The sequence below is a fragment of the Etheostoma spectabile genome, chromosome 17 (assembly GCF_008692095.1).
Source record: "Etheostoma spectabile isolate EspeVRDwgs_2016 chromosome 17, UIUC_Espe_1.0, whole genome shotgun sequence".
In the NCBI taxonomy this organism is placed as follows: Eukaryota; Metazoa; Chordata; class Actinopteri; order Perciformes; family Percidae; genus Etheostoma; species Etheostoma spectabile.
This window is the reverse complement of record NC_045749.1, coordinates 21,075,892-21,093,446: the sequence shown is the minus strand read 5'-3', so window position 1 is coordinate 21,093,446 and position 17,555 is coordinate 21,075,892. Positions and strand designations below refer to the sequence as shown.

General features: G+C 40.4%; 1 protein-coding gene across 1 annotated transcript in view; it reads right to left on the bottom strand.

Moving 5' to 3' along the window:
* Positions 1-350: 350 nt before the first annotated feature.
* The window catches only part of ttc7a (tetratricopeptide repeat domain 7A), a 60,126-nt gene continuing 42,921 nt past the window's right edge, over positions 351-17,555 (bottom strand). Inside the window, 2 exon segments of the mRNA XM_032541694.1 lie at positions 351-1,249; positions 16,518-16,720. Coding sequence (XP_032397585.1) covers positions 1,031-1,249; positions 16,518-16,720 — 422 coding nt within the window. The 3' untranslated portion in view covers positions 351-1,030.

Below are 17,555 nucleotides of genomic sequence, written 5' to 3'. Positions count from 1 at the left end.
TTCAATGAGCTAAGCTGCTTGACTCTGATTGGCTAACAGCTAGCCAATGAGAGCCTGGCTACCAGTTTCCTTTACTCAACGCAACTGGGCGAGCTCATGAATAGTAATGAGCTCAGGCAACATGACATCAGACTGACCAGCTGTTGTGATTGGCTGATTTCTCCTCTTATTTTTTCTTAGTGGCTAGAGCTGACAGAGGACCACATAACACACACACACACACACACACACACACACACACACACACACACACACACACACACACACACACACACCACACACACACACACATATGGACATAACATATTTCCAAAAATGCAAGTTAAAATGGTTTTGTGTACCAGGGCACCTTTAAATATTACTAATTTGTCGCTAATTGCCAAATAGCTATACTTCTGTACTTATAACTCCATAGGAGATGTACAGTACATTGTTACAATACAGTATTATAACGATATTCTAATATTATCTGCAATAATCTGAATGCCTCTGTTGCTTCTTTTGCACAAAAACAGCGTTGATTCCAATATTAATGCCACTGTTTTTACGTAAATATGCAACACTGACAAATAAAAAAATTTTTCTACATTTTTTTGATCTGATAACTTATCAAGAATGGATGCTAGGCATGCTCATTTATATTACTTGGACAATTAGATAATTAAGAGGGTGATAACGAAAGTCACTGACATTGAGAACAATAGTTAAAGGAATACTTATTAAAGAGATACTTTAGATTTTAGGATCACTTTCTTGCTAGAATTTAGATGACAAAATTGATACCATATTCATATTAGCTTAGGTTATCTTATCTTAGCATAACGACAGGAGACAAGGGGAAAAAGCTCTGTCTAAAGATTACAAACAAAAATGTGCCTACCGTAAACTCTTTTGTTCACTTATTATATTATATTTTGTTTGTTTAATATGTCCAATGTATGAAATAACAATTGTAGCTTTACAGAGGGTTATGAATTAGACTTTTCCTTATGCTAAGCTAACCATCCCGAGGCTGAAGCTTGTGAGCCCCTCAAAGCTCCCTGGGGATGATGGTGAAGGGCCGGATGGGGCAGGAGGCCTCCAGCTCCAGGGCTGTCAAGAAGCAGTCGGGAGCCTGGCTAGAGCCCCGAGACTGCAGGGCCTCGCCCAGGCCGCTCCACGCCTCGTGGGAGGTGCTGTGGACCTGAACCGCGTCACGCAGGACCTTTTCCCCAAGGTGGACACGGCCGGTTTTCACCAGCAGACAGCCCTGGATGGACAGATGGATGAAAAAAAAGAGAAATACAAATGGTCATCAAGCAGAATTAGCCCCAAATTCGAATCCGCTCCGGAATGGTGTCAAGGTGTGCATTTCCACAGACTGCGGAACGCCAGCACCGGCGATCCCCTACCCTCCAGAGCAGATAACTAGAGCTTCTATTTTTGCCGGACGCTGGGATTTTCGCAACTATCTGGACATGGCAGATAGTTAGATAATTTTTAAAATAAAGTAGAACGTGCTCACGGCGGATCATATCTCCCTGCACTACACCTTGAAAACACAGCGCAGAGTTGTTTCCCCTCTACTTCTCTGGATGGAAACAAACTGTTGTCGGTTTTGGGGTTCTATTCTACGTGATCTCGCGAGATCTCGTGCGTCCTCGTGACTTCAGTTGTCAACCATGGCCACAGCCGTGCTGCATACCGGGGAATCCCTGGGTTACAGTGTGAGTAATGTTGGTAACTTAAAATTTACAGAACAACACTCGTGGCTTCTATCATGAACAGACAGGCTAGCTAGCTAGTATATTGGCGACGCCAATTTGTAATTCATGTCCCTCACGGTGGGCGGAACTTGTTACAAAGTTAGCTCTAGTCTATATCCACGATGTTCCACTTCCACATGGAGACAGTAATTCCGCTACCATCTCCTTTACCTACCGCTTTCTTTGTGTTGCAATGTAAAAACTCAAGTGGTTTTATGAAGACTATGGTTGACTGCTCCTCCGAAATCCAGACAGCTAGCTAGACTATCTGTGTGGACTATACAGACCCGCCTCCACAGCGCTGAGAAAGAGGGTCTGGCACTGCGAGACTACAGCCATAACAAAGCCCGCCCATTTAGAGTGAAGATATGATCGGTCATTTGAAATTAGTCTCTTATTTGAAAATATTGCTCGGCCCTCTGTTGATTGACAGCTGGACCACCGATCACAGAACTGAGTCTTGTTCCAAGCTAAATTCTGTTTGGTCGACAATTTATTTAACCCTTCACATTCCAACACAAACTCAATAGGCATGTTTGATGGGTTTTTATTTCCTCAAAAACGTTTTGTTTAGATGTTCATTGTCAAATTCTGAATTGACATAATACAATTACAACTGATGACTTAAAAATATATATTGTTAGAGCCCCACTGGGGTCAGGAGGTCATGTAAAGTATTTTACAGAAGAGGAGGATTTATGTAGTTCTTGAAGAGTAATAAGACAGACTGGGTTTAACTGGAACAAAGTGTAAATTATTGATTAATGATACTTGCTGGATTAACCCAATTTCTGAGGTAAATTACAGGCTAAAGGTTGACCTACTTTTGCATGCTCTCATTTTCACTACACAGAATGGGGATATTCCATTTAACTTCAGTAACCGGTCCCTAATATTGTTTTATCCCAAATATCTACTGTTAAAACATGGCACGATAACATCAAGGAAGCAGATGGTGGCTTTTTACAAAAAAAAAAAAAATCAAAATCTTGGATTATAATGCCTGCTGTCCTGTGGACTAGTTTAGTATGACAAAAGAACAACAACAACCAATTGTACTAAGGTCACATTCAACAGGGATTGCACAAATGAACTGAGAAAATCCACAAATCGTGAGATTAGGAGCAGTTCTCTGCTGTAAAATGATGCAGTATGTTTCGCAGTAAGAAAAGTCGATGCTGTGTTTAACCTGCAGAAGAGAAGGGACTGCTAAAGGAACCATTTACGCGTAATCATGTTTTTTTCCCACCTTCATACAAAGGGAAAGGTTTCTGGTTTTAGGGGCTCAACTGATGAAAAGTAAATAGAGAATAAAAGTCAACTTCCAGCGACTTAAATCCTGTTATTGCTAATGATATTACACTGCACTCTCTTTTTGTGTTACAGTTCTGTTATTGTTGCACTAATCTTGTTGGGAAAAGAGGGTCAAAAAGCAGCTGCAAGCAACACAATTACACGCAACTGTCGCAGAAAGTCAAACCCAGAAGATAGACATTCAGCTTCCTGCTGTTTGGTTGAAATTTTATTATTAGCCCCATTTTTCTGTTCTAAATATGTTTTGCTGACCTGGAAGCTTGTTTTCAATCTGTATGATCGCCTCACTGCTCGCCAGCTGGACCTATCTTTAGCAATGTTGGCCCAGATCTCAGGAATGAACTTGGTTATCATAACCGATAGACCCCAAAGAACAAAAATAAAACCCAAGGGACATCAAAACACAGGAAAGTGTTGGGCCAGCTATTAGTCGCTGAGAAAGTCAAAGGTAATTTGCTAAATTACATCCCTGGAACATAAAGGCCTCCACACTCACTCACACATACAGTATTCTTATTTCACATCAGGTGTAAAAAAATATAAAATGACACTGGTGCAAGCAGCCAGGACATTTTCAACCATCGGCAGTGGGTGTAACATCAGCCACAGCGACTGCACACATCTTTTCAGAAGCTCCATCCTCGAAGTGAACACGTAAGGTTCACACCTCCAACTGAACCAAGCGATTCCATTGGCTTACGTTAGCCAGCCAGCTAAGAACACACACACATGTACTGTAAATAAGACAACTATGTGGGGACCTCAAGGTGCATTTAACCCAAATAGTAGAGGCTAGCTGTATGGGGAATACTTAATTCATTGTAATTAATGAATTTCAAATTGTAATCCATTACAGTATTCATCACTGAAAAAAAGCAATTGCATAACTTTTATGAGTTAACTAACGTGGTACTGCCTTACAGCGCTCATCACTCTTGTCAAGCCAGTTTCAAAACTGAAAATGATTTTTCTTAAATATTGAAATGAATTGCAGTAACTCAACAGCTATACTGGAAGACAGAGACATCTCCTCAAATAATATAAATTCGGTTGTTACTAATGGGTTTACACAGTTTGTGCAAAAAGCCCAAAACATAAAAAACATTGGTATGTTTTTTTTTAGAGGACATGTTATATCAAAGTCTTCATTTGCAGTGAGTACTGCCCTGGGCTCGGCCAGCAAGAGTGGTGGGTATGCATGTAATCTCACTCACTGATTTATATATACTATATATATATACTGTACATGTACTATATGTGTGTGTGGCATAAAAAGCTGAGGAAGGAGGGACTGAGAAGTAAGTAACTGGCATTTCATGTACACTCTATGAATGTATGAATTGAATAAAGCTGATGTGTAGAAAAAAGTAAGTGTACGCTGTTAGTGTGTGTGTGTGTGTGTGTGTGTGTGTGTGTGTGTGTTCTTGTTTAACTACATATGTGGTTTCCAAAAACCAGGAATACAGTATACTTGTGGGGTCCGGACAGCTTTGCTGGACCCCACGACTTTAACGGGCTGTTTGAGGGTTAAGACTTGGTTTTAGGATCAGGGTTAGAATTAGGTTATGGTTAGGGTGAGGGTAAGGGTTAAGGTTAGGCATTTAGTTGTGATGGATAAGGTTAAGGTAAGGGGCTCTGGAATGCATTATTCCAATGAAGGTCCCCACAAAGATAGTGAGACGAACTATGTGTGTGTGTGTGATTGTGAGTGTGTGTAAAAACAGTGTACATGTGAGACAGAGAAGGATATTATGGATGATATGTGCTGTCACCATGTTAAAGGTCATGCAGAACTATGTGTGTGAATGTGTAAGCGTGTTTTGTCTCAGCTCAGCTCAGTTGGGGTGCGGTGAGTTTGAGAGCCCAGCAGAAAAGGCTGTCATGCAACTGACACACACACACACACACACACACACACACATACATACATACAAGCGACAGTGTCACATGCACACTCAAGGTGACAACAGACAGCCTCTCTTGCACAATATCATCCCCTTACTTTGACTACCTGTTACACACACACACACACACACACACACACACACACACACACACACACTGAGTAGGCCTGAGGTCAGACAGACGAGTCTTGTTATGCAGTCGCTGCTCACAAGCTCCAGATTAATTGGGCTGAAATTCACATAGCTGGCTAGGGGCTCTGATGCAACTTTCAATAAAAGCACACCACACACACACACACACACACCACACACACACACACACACACACACACACACACACACTGTGACTCTCTCTCTCCCTCTTTCTTCCTCCCTTCCTCCGTTCTCCTTTTCCTCACTGCTGTTGTGAGGAAACCACAGAGGAAGATCAGAACTCTTGGGTACGGAGAAAACCTGTCACAGGATGTGCAAACAGGCTTACAAGCTTGTGTGTGTGTGTGTGTATTGTATGTGTCTATAATAAGTGTGTGTATGTGTGCACGAGGTGTATGATGTATTCCTTGCAACTAGTTTGACCACAAGCTTCAACATCTTACTGTGCTCCTATTGTCTCCAGAATCATAGGGGTTATATTGTTCCAATGTTTCTAGCATAAACAAGTCGGCTCCTGTGATAGCACACACACACACACACACACACACACACACACACACACACACACACCACACACACACACACACACACACACACACACTTCCATCTGTGCCACATGTCAGTTATGCCGGTTACCATGGAAAAGTTTATCCTTCTAGGCCAGCAGCTCAATCAAATAAACACTACTGTATATACTGGGGTCTAAACAGGAGAGGATGAACAGACAAGCTGACAGAAAGACCACACACCACACACACACACACACACACACACACACACACACACAACACACACACACACACACACACACACACACACACACATTGGCTAACATTTTCTTTTTGAGAGTGAGATGTTCAGCAATCTCACATCTGTGCATTACTGTAAGTACAGCTGGTTAAGGGATGTGGTTAGCCTAGCTTAGCAGGAGGAAAACAGCTAGTCTGGCTCTTTTGTTAGTAAAAAAAAAAAATTAAAATAGTAAAAAATGATACAAATAAAAAATAAAATAAAATAAAATAAATAAAATAAAATAAAATAAAATAAAAAAACAAAATAAAATAAAAAATATGAAAATAATAATAATAAAAAAATTATATACATATTTTTTTGCAGCACTATAATTCCAGGGAATCACTGCAATTATTGGATTTGGATTTGGATAAAGATGTTAACTAATAGCTCACCCTTTTTAACGGTGCTGACCTTTGAGGTAATGAATGTCCCAATGTCCAAAATGGAGGAAGCTCTCACAACTTAGGTGTGTTGCGCCATCCATTTTTATTTAACCTTCTCTGTCAAAGTATAAACTTCTCCGCAAAAGAGACATGGTTAAAAGACAGTTATGGGGCAGTAGTCAATGATACAAACCAATTATGTCTTTATGGATAAACTGTGTTAACTTCATGCTAGCCTTCACGTGACAGTTACAGCGGTCGAGACAGTTAGGGTTAGCCACAAAAACGTGACTATGAAACATTTGAAAAGAGAATTTTTTTTGTGGTTTTGGGTTTAAAGATTAGTCCCCGGCCTGAGTAGTACTGTCTGGCTGTCTGGCTGTGTGGGGTCCGTGCATGTGTGAAACTATAAGTCCCTGTCCAAGTTTTACAGACCTTAGTCTTTGACGCAGTGGCATCCATGACGTCACATTATGTCCTTCATGTACTGTAGTAGTCTTGACTGACACATGTTAAGCAAATCCTGTGTTTTTACTAACCCAAACTAAGATTTTTTCTTATTTGCTAATCTTAACTAGTTCGTCTTATCTCACCTTTGGGACCCATTTGCCACCATGACCTCCTCCCTATGCATGTCATATCTAATGCTCCGGCCATAAGACTATGGCCATTAGCTGTTGCTGCCTTAAAGTGGGGCTTACAGTAAAAATATGCAATAACTTTGCAAAAACATGCAAATTAATTTGCATGTCCGCACATAAAGAAAAAGTTCTAGCATGTGACGTCTCCACGCCAAATGTATGTTTTTTCCATTTTTTCTTTTTGTACTGGATAAATAAACTAAATACAACATGTGAGTAAGCTTTAGAGGTTTTGATGGGTGTTTTTTTGATTTTGAACATAACCAGGATAGCTGTTTCCTCCTGCCTCGAGTCTTAATGCTAAGCTAGGCTAGCAGCGTCCTGATTTTAGCTTGGTACCTAACCCACAGACATGAGATTGACATCAGTCTTCATATCTAGAATAAAATAGCAAAAGTGTAGGTAAGGAGGTAGCAGTTCATTTTTACAAACACACATATGGACCTAACATATATTTTAAAAAAATGCATGTTTTGTGTGGCAGGGCACCTTTAAGACAAAAGGGTATCAGAGAAAGTTAAAAAAAAAAAAAGACAAAGAGGCATTATGAGAAAGATGTTGAACGGGTATGACAACTGAAAATTAGTACAAATAACACAACAAGGAATGAAATGTCTGAGGGAGAAGGAGGAAGAAGGAACATTTGAGAGTTTCTGGCATTACGCTGATAATACTGGTGTCGGTTTTTGCTTTAATTACTCCCAGCCATCTGTCTCCAGTTTTACCTCAGCTGATCCCATGGTGCTTGGCAGCCCAGGTTTGTTTCTTGTCATGCCATTAAAGCGCAACTGAGCCGAGCCGAGCCAAACGGAGTGAGTGGGCAGTGGTGTTGTCGTCCATCTTTCAAGTTAAAATGAAGCAAACTTTTTGAAATGCTGCGAACAATGAACGTTCAATCGAGTGGATTTCCATCAGCTGGACTGAAGAGACTGAGGAAAGCTTCCTGGATGTAACACCCAGCAGAGATTTGATTTTGGAATTGATTAGCACTGGGGAAATTTTGTTTTTCAGCGTGAGCTGACATTATTCAAATGGCACACAAAAAGAGAACTTTGTAATATTTTTACACACATCTAAGCAGCCACCACGGAGATTTATTCCTAGGAATAATATTCATTGAACTTTTTTATTACCAAAAACATTTTTCAGCTTCAAGCGAGCATTAGTATTTTTATATAGTATTTTATCGTCATGGATAACCATTTGCCACCACTTGCATTAATTTTGGGGTGTCTTATTCAAAAATTGAAGTGGTTTTGAACATACTTTCCTTTAATTTTAGTCTAAATAATTCCTAAATTCTGCTTTTCTAACTCAAACATTAGGTATAATTTCCTATAAATGAGGTTTATTTACAATAAATTCGAAAAGTAACTGTAAAACTAAAGTTAATGAGTCAGTGTTACGTAGTGTTCAACGTCAAAAAAAGTGACAAACATTGAAAAAAGCGTCAGAAGAGTTGAAAAAAGGGGACAAACACATAAGAAAAAGTTAAAAACATCGATAAAAAGCATCAAGAAAAGTGTTGATTTTTAATTTTAACGGGAGGACAACACAAGGGATAATTTGTATGGCGTTAGAACAGTGACAGTAACCTGGAAAAATAAAATTTGGCTCTGAAAAATGTTGAACTGATATGTAAAACACAAACATCAAAAAGTAAAAATCTCAAAATCCAATGATATTATTACACTTTGACATTTGCATTATGATAGGTTTTTCAATGTCAATATTTTCTTGACATCTGTGTCTTTTCAGTGGGTTTTTTTTTAGGCTGTTGAGATTTTTTAGGCGTAATATCAACTGCCAAAATATACATTTGGCGAAAGACACGTAGAGATTTTTCTATGTTAGGACAGTAGGAAACTGTAAAATCATTGTTATTGTGCTTTTTGTATTCAATTTGTTCAATTAAAGAACATTTTCCTTTCATTTGTTTTAAATTCAACAGCAATTTGTTGTATTTTATCAAAATTCTGACAGCAGCTGTATTGAGTTCACCTTAACATGTGGTTATTGGGGGCCCGGGTGGCTTGGTTGGTAGAGCGTGCGCCCATATGATGCATAGGCCCAGGGTTCGGGTCCGACCTGCAGCGGTTTCCTGCATGTCTCCCACCTCGCAAGCAAGTAAGTATCGCATATCGCACATTCTCATATCAAGCAGCCCTACTTTTTATTAGGTCAAAATTTGCATATTAATACTAAGAACCAAATCCAGCCAATTAAAAGCTACAGTATAGGCTTTACATGACTGTGGGATTCTATGTTGATGCAAAGGGAACTGTTCAGCTATCGACCAGACTGCTGGTTAGCTAGATACACACAAACACAAAATCAATGGGTGACAAAATGGTCATATGGATTAGCTCCCAGAAATGGATGTCTACTAGACAGAACAGAGACAGCTGAACTCTAAATTTAGACTTGCAATCTGCTGTTGTCAGCCATGCTGCCTAAAGAGCTGAAGAGCTACATGACCAGACGAACTTGAAAAATAAGAATAAAGTTATAAATAATGAATTGGAGCTACCAAGTTAGAAATTGTAATTGTACAGTAGTTCTAGTGAGTTTGGAGTGATATGGTGCATGTTATGGTTCAGGTCCATAAGGGTCATGATTATGCAACGCGGAAGCCATAGGGCATGTTATGTCATCCAAAAATGCTGTCTATAGGCCAGCATCTACACACAAACACACAGTGTAACCCAGTGGCCTAATGCCCAGCTATTAAAAGAGTAAGAGTGGCTTTACCTGAACCTTTGGTGAACCAAGGCTCTTTACCTCGGCCATGTTGGCTTTGGCTGTCTCTACTTACCCACTCCTTACAATACAGATTCCCTTTTTTATTAATAGCTTGATATTTTAGGAAGTAGCCTATGCTAAGTCACGTCAATTCTTAAAGTTACTGTAGATAGCAAAATCGATACAACGCAAAACCTTATTATCAGTTCACGCTGAAATCCATTTTGTGTTCCCGAGCAGCTCCACTCATGAAAAGAAAAGAACACACAACGTGAGCAACAATCACAAATATAGTACGAAACATGAAAACACATCAACAGCCATGACAAAGAAACATGTGTCATGATATCCTCGGATCCAGATCTTAACCCTCATGTTGTCCTCGGATCAAATTAACCCGTTTTCCTATATCAATGTTTTTTTTAATTCCCCAAAATAACATGATCACACTCTTTGGCAAGTACAAATCTCTACTTATCTCTCCTTGCATTAATGCTTGGGTGTCTTATTCAATTTAATGGCAAAAAAAACATACTTTCCTTTAATTTTAGTCTAAATAATTCCTAATTCCTGCTTTTCTAACTCAAACATTAGGTATAATTTCCTATAAATGAGGTGTATTTACTATAAATTCCAAAAGTAACTGTAAAACTAAAGTTAATGAGTTAGTGTTACGTAGTGTTCAACGTCAAAAAAAGTGACAAACATTGAAAAAAGCGTTGAAAGTGTTGAAAAAAGGGACAAAAATGTAAGAAAAGGTTAAAAAAAATCGATAAAAAGTATCAAGAAAAGTGTTAATTTTCAATTTTTATGTGAAGACAACACAAGGGTTAATTTGTATGGAGTTAGAACAGTAAAACACAAAAATCCAAAAGTAATAAGCTCAAAATCCTATGATATTATTGCACTTTGACATTTGCATTGTGATAGGTTTTTTCAATGTCAATATTTTCTTGATGTCTTTTCAGTGACAGTTTTTTTTTCACGCTGTCAGGATTTTTACAATGTCACTGGTTTTCAGTTTCAACTTTCTGTCACTGTTCTGGCGTAGGGAGGCGGGGCCTGAGGGGAGGGACAAAGAGGGTTTATGGGTAATTTACACAGGCTACTGACGAGAGACCGCACCCCCACAGGAATCCTCACAGATGTGTAAAAACAGTTAGGATCTCCACTAAAATTCAAAATAAAGTCCTCTGGGTGTGTAATGACTGACCCACATGCCAAAGTGAGATATATAATAAGAAGGTAAAACCCTTTCAATGAGCCAAATGTGTACAGTATGTTTTGTTTTTGTCAGAATATGATATTGACTATGCTGACCTTGCATGGTAAATAGTCTGTGTATATGTATATATGTATATGTACCTACAGTATTCTTGTGGTGTATGTGTGTGTGAACATGAAATAGCATATACAGTTTGTCTAGAATAAATTCCTCCATTGCAAAGATAAATATATAATATATAATAGTATAAAAGTCAACATGGCACATGCACACACATAATTGCATGCATACGCTAACAGGAAGGAAAAGGAAGAAGGAATGAAAGAAAGAGGTGATAGAGGAGCCACAGAGGAGTGGAAAAGGAAGAAACGAGGGAGAGGGTGTGAGTGAGCAAGAAAGAGCTAAACTGGGACCAATGAATAGAAAGAGAGAGGGTGGGGGGGGTGGAGAGAGAAAAAAAGATAGAGGTGTCAAAGAAAACGGAAAAAATAAGTGAGCCCAGATGAGCCATACATAGCAACGGAGGCACCAGCCAACTCCCAATCGTCTTTTCTTCCTCTTCCTCTCTCACACGCTCCTTTCCTCTCTCTCCATCTCTCTCTCTCTCTCTCTCCCTCTCCGTGGTTATCAGAGGTCTTGCTCAATAGAATATATTTCCCTGGTTGCTAGGCAATCCAATAAAGCAGGCAGAACGTGCAAAGTGTTATAAATAATGTATTTGCATTATCTAATCAGCTGACAACCACCCCCATCCACACAGAGGAGAGAGACAGAAAGAGAGAGAGCGAGAGACACTATGAGACACTAGCGATTTTACTGTATATTGATACACTGTTGTTGCTTTCCTGTTTTATGTTTTTATTTTTAAATGTATATATTTTAGCTTACTCAGTGAATTGTATGTATGTATTTCTTCTCACTGTATTATCCCTGATGCTTTGGCAATATTGTTATTTCTGATATTGTTGCCAATAAAGCAATTTGAATTGAATTGAACTGAGAAAGAGAGACAGAAAGAGAGAGAGAGAGAGAGAGAGGAGAGAGAGAGAGAGAGAGAGAGAGAGAGAGAGATGGAGGGCATTTGATAATTAGAACGTGATTAATTTAATGAGCACAAGTCCTCGTCCTTGAGAGTATACATGCATATGTGAAGCGGTGTATGAATATGCTTCTGTTGTAGAGGAGAAAAAGTAAAATGTGTGTTAACCGTGTATGTGTGTTTGTGTGTGTGTGTGTGTGTGTGTGTGTGTGTGTGTGGTGTGTGTGTGTGTGTGGGGCTGACTCAGAGCAGGAGGGATGAGATGTGGAGGATGTTGGGAGTGGGTCAGATTCATTTCATGCCATCGCCAGAAGCAAGGCTGGGCCGTGTTTCAGGATCAGCTACCCGTCAGAACACACACACACACACACACACAAACACACACACATGCATACACACATGCACCACATGCCACACATACACACACGTCAACCCAGCGCTTAGCATAATGAGGTTAACAGCACAGACAGACAAATGTGTTAAAGCTGACATTGCTAATACTGTGATAGATGAACAAAATAGACACTTAGATTCACCCTGTGGACTGCTAACCACACACACGCACGCACACGCACACGCACACGCACACGCACACGCACACGCACACACACACACCAAAATCCTATACTGGGTTCCCTCACTAACACACCCTCATCAATCCAAAAATACTCTGAAACCAGCAGCTGACAGCAGAGCTGTGAGTCACTGTCTGATCACTGCATTTCTCTACCTCTTTCACACACACGCACGCACACACACGCACACACACACACACACACACACACACACACACACACACCACACACACACACACACACACACACACACACACAAAACCATGTGGAGACGGTTGAAGCTAAAATGTAAATTGAGTAAAGTGCTGTGTGGTGAATAAGGGAAGATGGTGCTGGTGTGTTATTATGAACCACACAGCAGGGCCTGCTGAGCCCATAGTTTTTTTTCTTTAATCACATTTCTTTAAACCTCATCTGCTGTGGCTTCAGTGGAGAAAATTACAACTCCACTCCACTCTGGTTGGCTTGAGTACGACCATGCAACGCTGTCCTACTGTAGACCTCAACAAATGATTGGGTCCTAAAACAAAGCACTTTCACCTGTGGTGTCCCAGAAGTACTACTGGTGTTTTAACTGTAACCATCATTTTGTTGGCTTTACTTAAGTGTCACAAAGGCCTTGCCGTCATTTCGTAAGATCGCATACAAACTCGTTGATGTGAATTTATTGCAGTAAAACAACAAATTGCTCTCCATATAGACAATGACCCTGGTGTCTAGGCAACTAGAACCCCCCCCCCAAGCAGTAGCTTGTAGCAGAGTAGCTGTTTTGTTTGTTTTCGTTTTTGTTGTTGTTGGTTTTACATGATTTTATTATTATCAACATATTTTATTAGTTTTATTTTTGTATTTTTTTAATTATTTGTTTGTCTTTGTGAGCATGTGAGCATTCATGTTCCGTGTGTTAGTGTAAATATGTAAAGGCATACACAGCCTATATCAGACTATTATTGCCCTCCTTACCTGTATCATGACCATTTTACCTTATTTCATTTAACCTCAAGGATGTCTCTTTAACACCTGTTAATACCTTGGGTCACAGATTGACTCTCTGCACTGGTTTCATTCTATAGATGAGGTGTATTATGTATCTGTTATGTTCAAAATCCCATAAATAAATCATGCAAAGGAAACAACAACAACAAATTGCCAGGCCAGCGGTTTCCCAGTACTTCCATAATCTAAACAAAATGTCATTATCTAAAGCTCTGGAGGCTTCACATTAGTAATACTGTCTCATACTATGTCAAAAATATTCCAGGATGTCATTGTGAAGCCACATTAGGATCTTCTATTATGCCTTCACAAAACATCTTAAGCACATTCAGGGAAAGTACAGTATGTACTGTACTTTTTCAGAATAAGAGCTCAAGTGTAAGAATATCAACTATGAATACCATCAGTGTTCTCCTTAAGGCAGAAGCATAATAAATGGGCCACCGGCACACAGTGTCCACAGCAGATACAGTGTAAAAAGAAATGGCTGAATCCAGAGCCACAGAGTAGCAGTAACTGTAGGTTGTAGTCTGGCAGGCTGATGCGAGCCAGAAATATAGGTAGCGCTCCAAATAAAAATGTCCCACACAGTGTCCCACTTAGGCTCCATCACAATGCAAAGATGCAAGTATTTACAACACTGATCCATTAGCATGTCTAATATTCACAGTCTTCTGTATTTGGGTCTATTAGTGCATACTACATGTGCTTTCATCCAAGTACATGCATACAAAAATGGTCCGAATAGTCCATATGTGCGCCAAATCCATGGAGGAAGGCAAAACCACTGCACACACACACTTTCACACTGAGAACACATCTGCCCTGTAAGAGACCCGGAGTAGACGCTGCCAGCTGGCTTCGGTTCAAATCCTCACCCCCTGGGATTGGTTCTCCCACAGGCCAAATATGGGAGAGATGTGGTACCTCTGTCTGCCCCAATGGGACTGCAACACACACACCATACACACATACACACACACACACACACAAAACAGTAGGAGCCAAATGGTTAGCCTTATGTGGTCACAAGGTACTTAAGCTAAAGAGATGTCAACCAGCACTTTTATAGTCACTATGGAGACCACGGACATTGGGTGTGTACTACTATGTAAGTTAGGAATATCCCCCTATGGTCCCTTCACCATGACAACAGAGAAAGTTCAAATGTTAAAGCAGCTGTGGATAATCCAGTGGATCATCCGGAAGACAGACTGAGCGAGGGAGTGGGTGGAAGTGGGTGAGAGACAGTTTTTCTACTGTGGAAGAGAGAGAGAGAGAGAGAGAGAGAGAGAGGATATGCTCGGATGAAAGAAACGTGGGGGAGTGATGGAAAGAGAGAGAGAGAAGGCGAGTCTTTGAGCAGTATTTGTCATTTGTTGGTCATGGACCAAGGTTCATTTGTTTCTATTTTCTGAAATTTGAAGTTTGCCCACAACAAATAAATACATCTCCGAATGCCACTGAGTCATAATGTGATAATTAAGACTACAATAACTTCAATCCTGACACAGACACAACATCATTTAATCTGAATTCTAATTTGATTTAGTACATTTATGAAAAAACATTCACGTTTATTTGCATTTATACATCCTTCTAAAGTTTTGCATCACATGCAGTGCAATGTAATTAAAGGTCATTTTTATATAGACCTTAGTGGTCCCCTAATACTGTATCTGAAGTCTCTTTTATATAGACCTTAGTGGTCCCCTAATACTGAATCTGAAGTCTCTTTTATATAGACCTTAGTGGTCCCCTAATACTGTATCTGAAGTCTCTCTTATATAGACCTTAGTGGTCCCCTAATACTGTATCTGAAGTCTCTTTTATATAGACCTTAGTGGTCCCCTAATACTGTATCTGAAGTCTCTTTTATATAGACCTTAGTGGTCCCCTAATACTGTATCTGTCTCTTTTAGATAGTCTCTTTTATTATAACCTTGGCCCTTATGACCTCATAAGGGGCAACATTCCAGATTGGCCCATCTGAGCTTTCATTTTCTCAAAGAGTCAGGATACCCAGGGCTTGGTTTACACCTGTCACCATTTCTAGCCACTGGAGGGACCATAGGCAGGCTGGGGGAACTCATATTAATGTTAAAAAACCTCATAAAGTGAATATTTTATGCCATGGGACCTTTAAGTTAATACAAGTTAAGCATTTAAAATGTGTAGTTCTGTCAGTTAAACACCTTATTAACGCAAACCCATTTTAACGGCGTTCATATTTTGTCCGTGAGATTAACGTTATTTTTGGCCTAGCATGCATCCTAGCCTTTCAAATGCTGTAGCAACACCTAGTAACGTTAGAAAAACTACATCTAGCTAGACCGGAAACAAAACAACAGGCACACCGCACACTAGTCATTTCATTACTTACTGAACCGGAATCCCCCCCCGAAATGACCGACAACTGAACCACTGAGCTGAAGGAGCACCATGCAGCTAATAGGCGGTGTTGAGGAACTCTTTTGCAGCTCAACACATCACATTTGTTTTTACTGCTAGTTACAACAAAGGAGCTTGCTTCAGGTATTCTACATTCAAGGGACCATGGGTTGTCAATGTACATTACTCTACACTTACCGGGTGAAAATAGGGCCAAGGTTGCAAAGTAACGTTAAAATGATTTTTTAACTTTTCACGCAGCCCTAACATTTAGAATACGTAAAAATGTGGGATTAATCACGATTGATTGTGAGTTAACTATGACATTAACGCAATTAAATATGTTAATCGTTTGACCGCATTAAAAACCTGTGCATTGATGTGTGTATGCAGTCATATGTAGGTTGCATCTTTGTGTATGCACATGTTCAGCCTGCATCTTACATCAGTGGTAATTGAATAAGATTCAAGTACAGGAATTAAAGTGTATTAGTGTAGCCATGCATGATGTGTGTGTGTGTGTGTGTGTGTGTGTGTCTCAGCATACTGACCACAGAGCATAATGCAATATTACTTCTAATTTAGGAGCCTCTAAAGCTTTCACTGCCTCTCACCATGTGCACAAGTATGCGCTCTCCCGTGGGATGGATGGCCAGGGCCTCGTCATACAGGTTTTTGGCTTCATCCAGTTGGCCCCTGAGCTCAGCCAGGTGGCCCCGCTGCAGCAGCACTGAGTGCGAGTTGGGGAAGAGCGCGCTGGCCTCGGCTATGCAGAACTGGGCCTCCTTTGGCCGACCATCCGCCATGAACAACTCCCCTGGAGGAGGAGACGGAGAAAGAGGAAGGAGGTAGAATGGTATGAATGGTGAGAGGGAGGAGGGGATGGGAAGTAGGGAGAAAAAGGTGATAAAAGAGAGAAGGAAAAGAAAGGGGAGGTACAGGAGGGAGAAAGGAAAAGACAGCGATGCAGGGAGGATGGAGCAAAGGGAACAAGGGTAGTAAGGGGCATAGCGCAGAGAAAGGGAGTCAAAGGAAGGAAAAGTTGATGAGAAAATGAGAGATGAAGGACAGATGAAGAAAGGATAACAGGGAGGGAGGGAGAGAGAGAGAGAGAGAGAGAGAGTGAGAGAGAGAGAGAGAGAGAATGGAGAGAAATGTATTAATCCCATTGGCACATGAGAATAACAGAGAGGACTTAACGGAGTTCAGCAGCATTATGTTAAAATGTAAACTGTGCAGCGCTCAAATAATAACACAAAACACTGTACTTGGATGAACCCCTCCAACCCACGTGCACGCGCACACACACACACACACACACACACACACACACACACATACACACACACACACACACACACACACACACACACACATCATGACATTGTGAAAGAGAGCGTTGAGTGGGAGCAATGAAGTTCCTGGGAAGTCATGAAAGTCTTGCCTAAATATGGCCATCGCACACTAATGCTGCCTGCCTCCTTTCTTTGCTGCAGCTGGGAAGACGAGGACAAACGCCAGACACACACACACACACACACACACACACACACACACACACACACACACACACACACACACACACACACACACACACAGACACACAATCACGCCTTTAAGGACGTCATTGTCCAATAAGCCTACACAGAGCT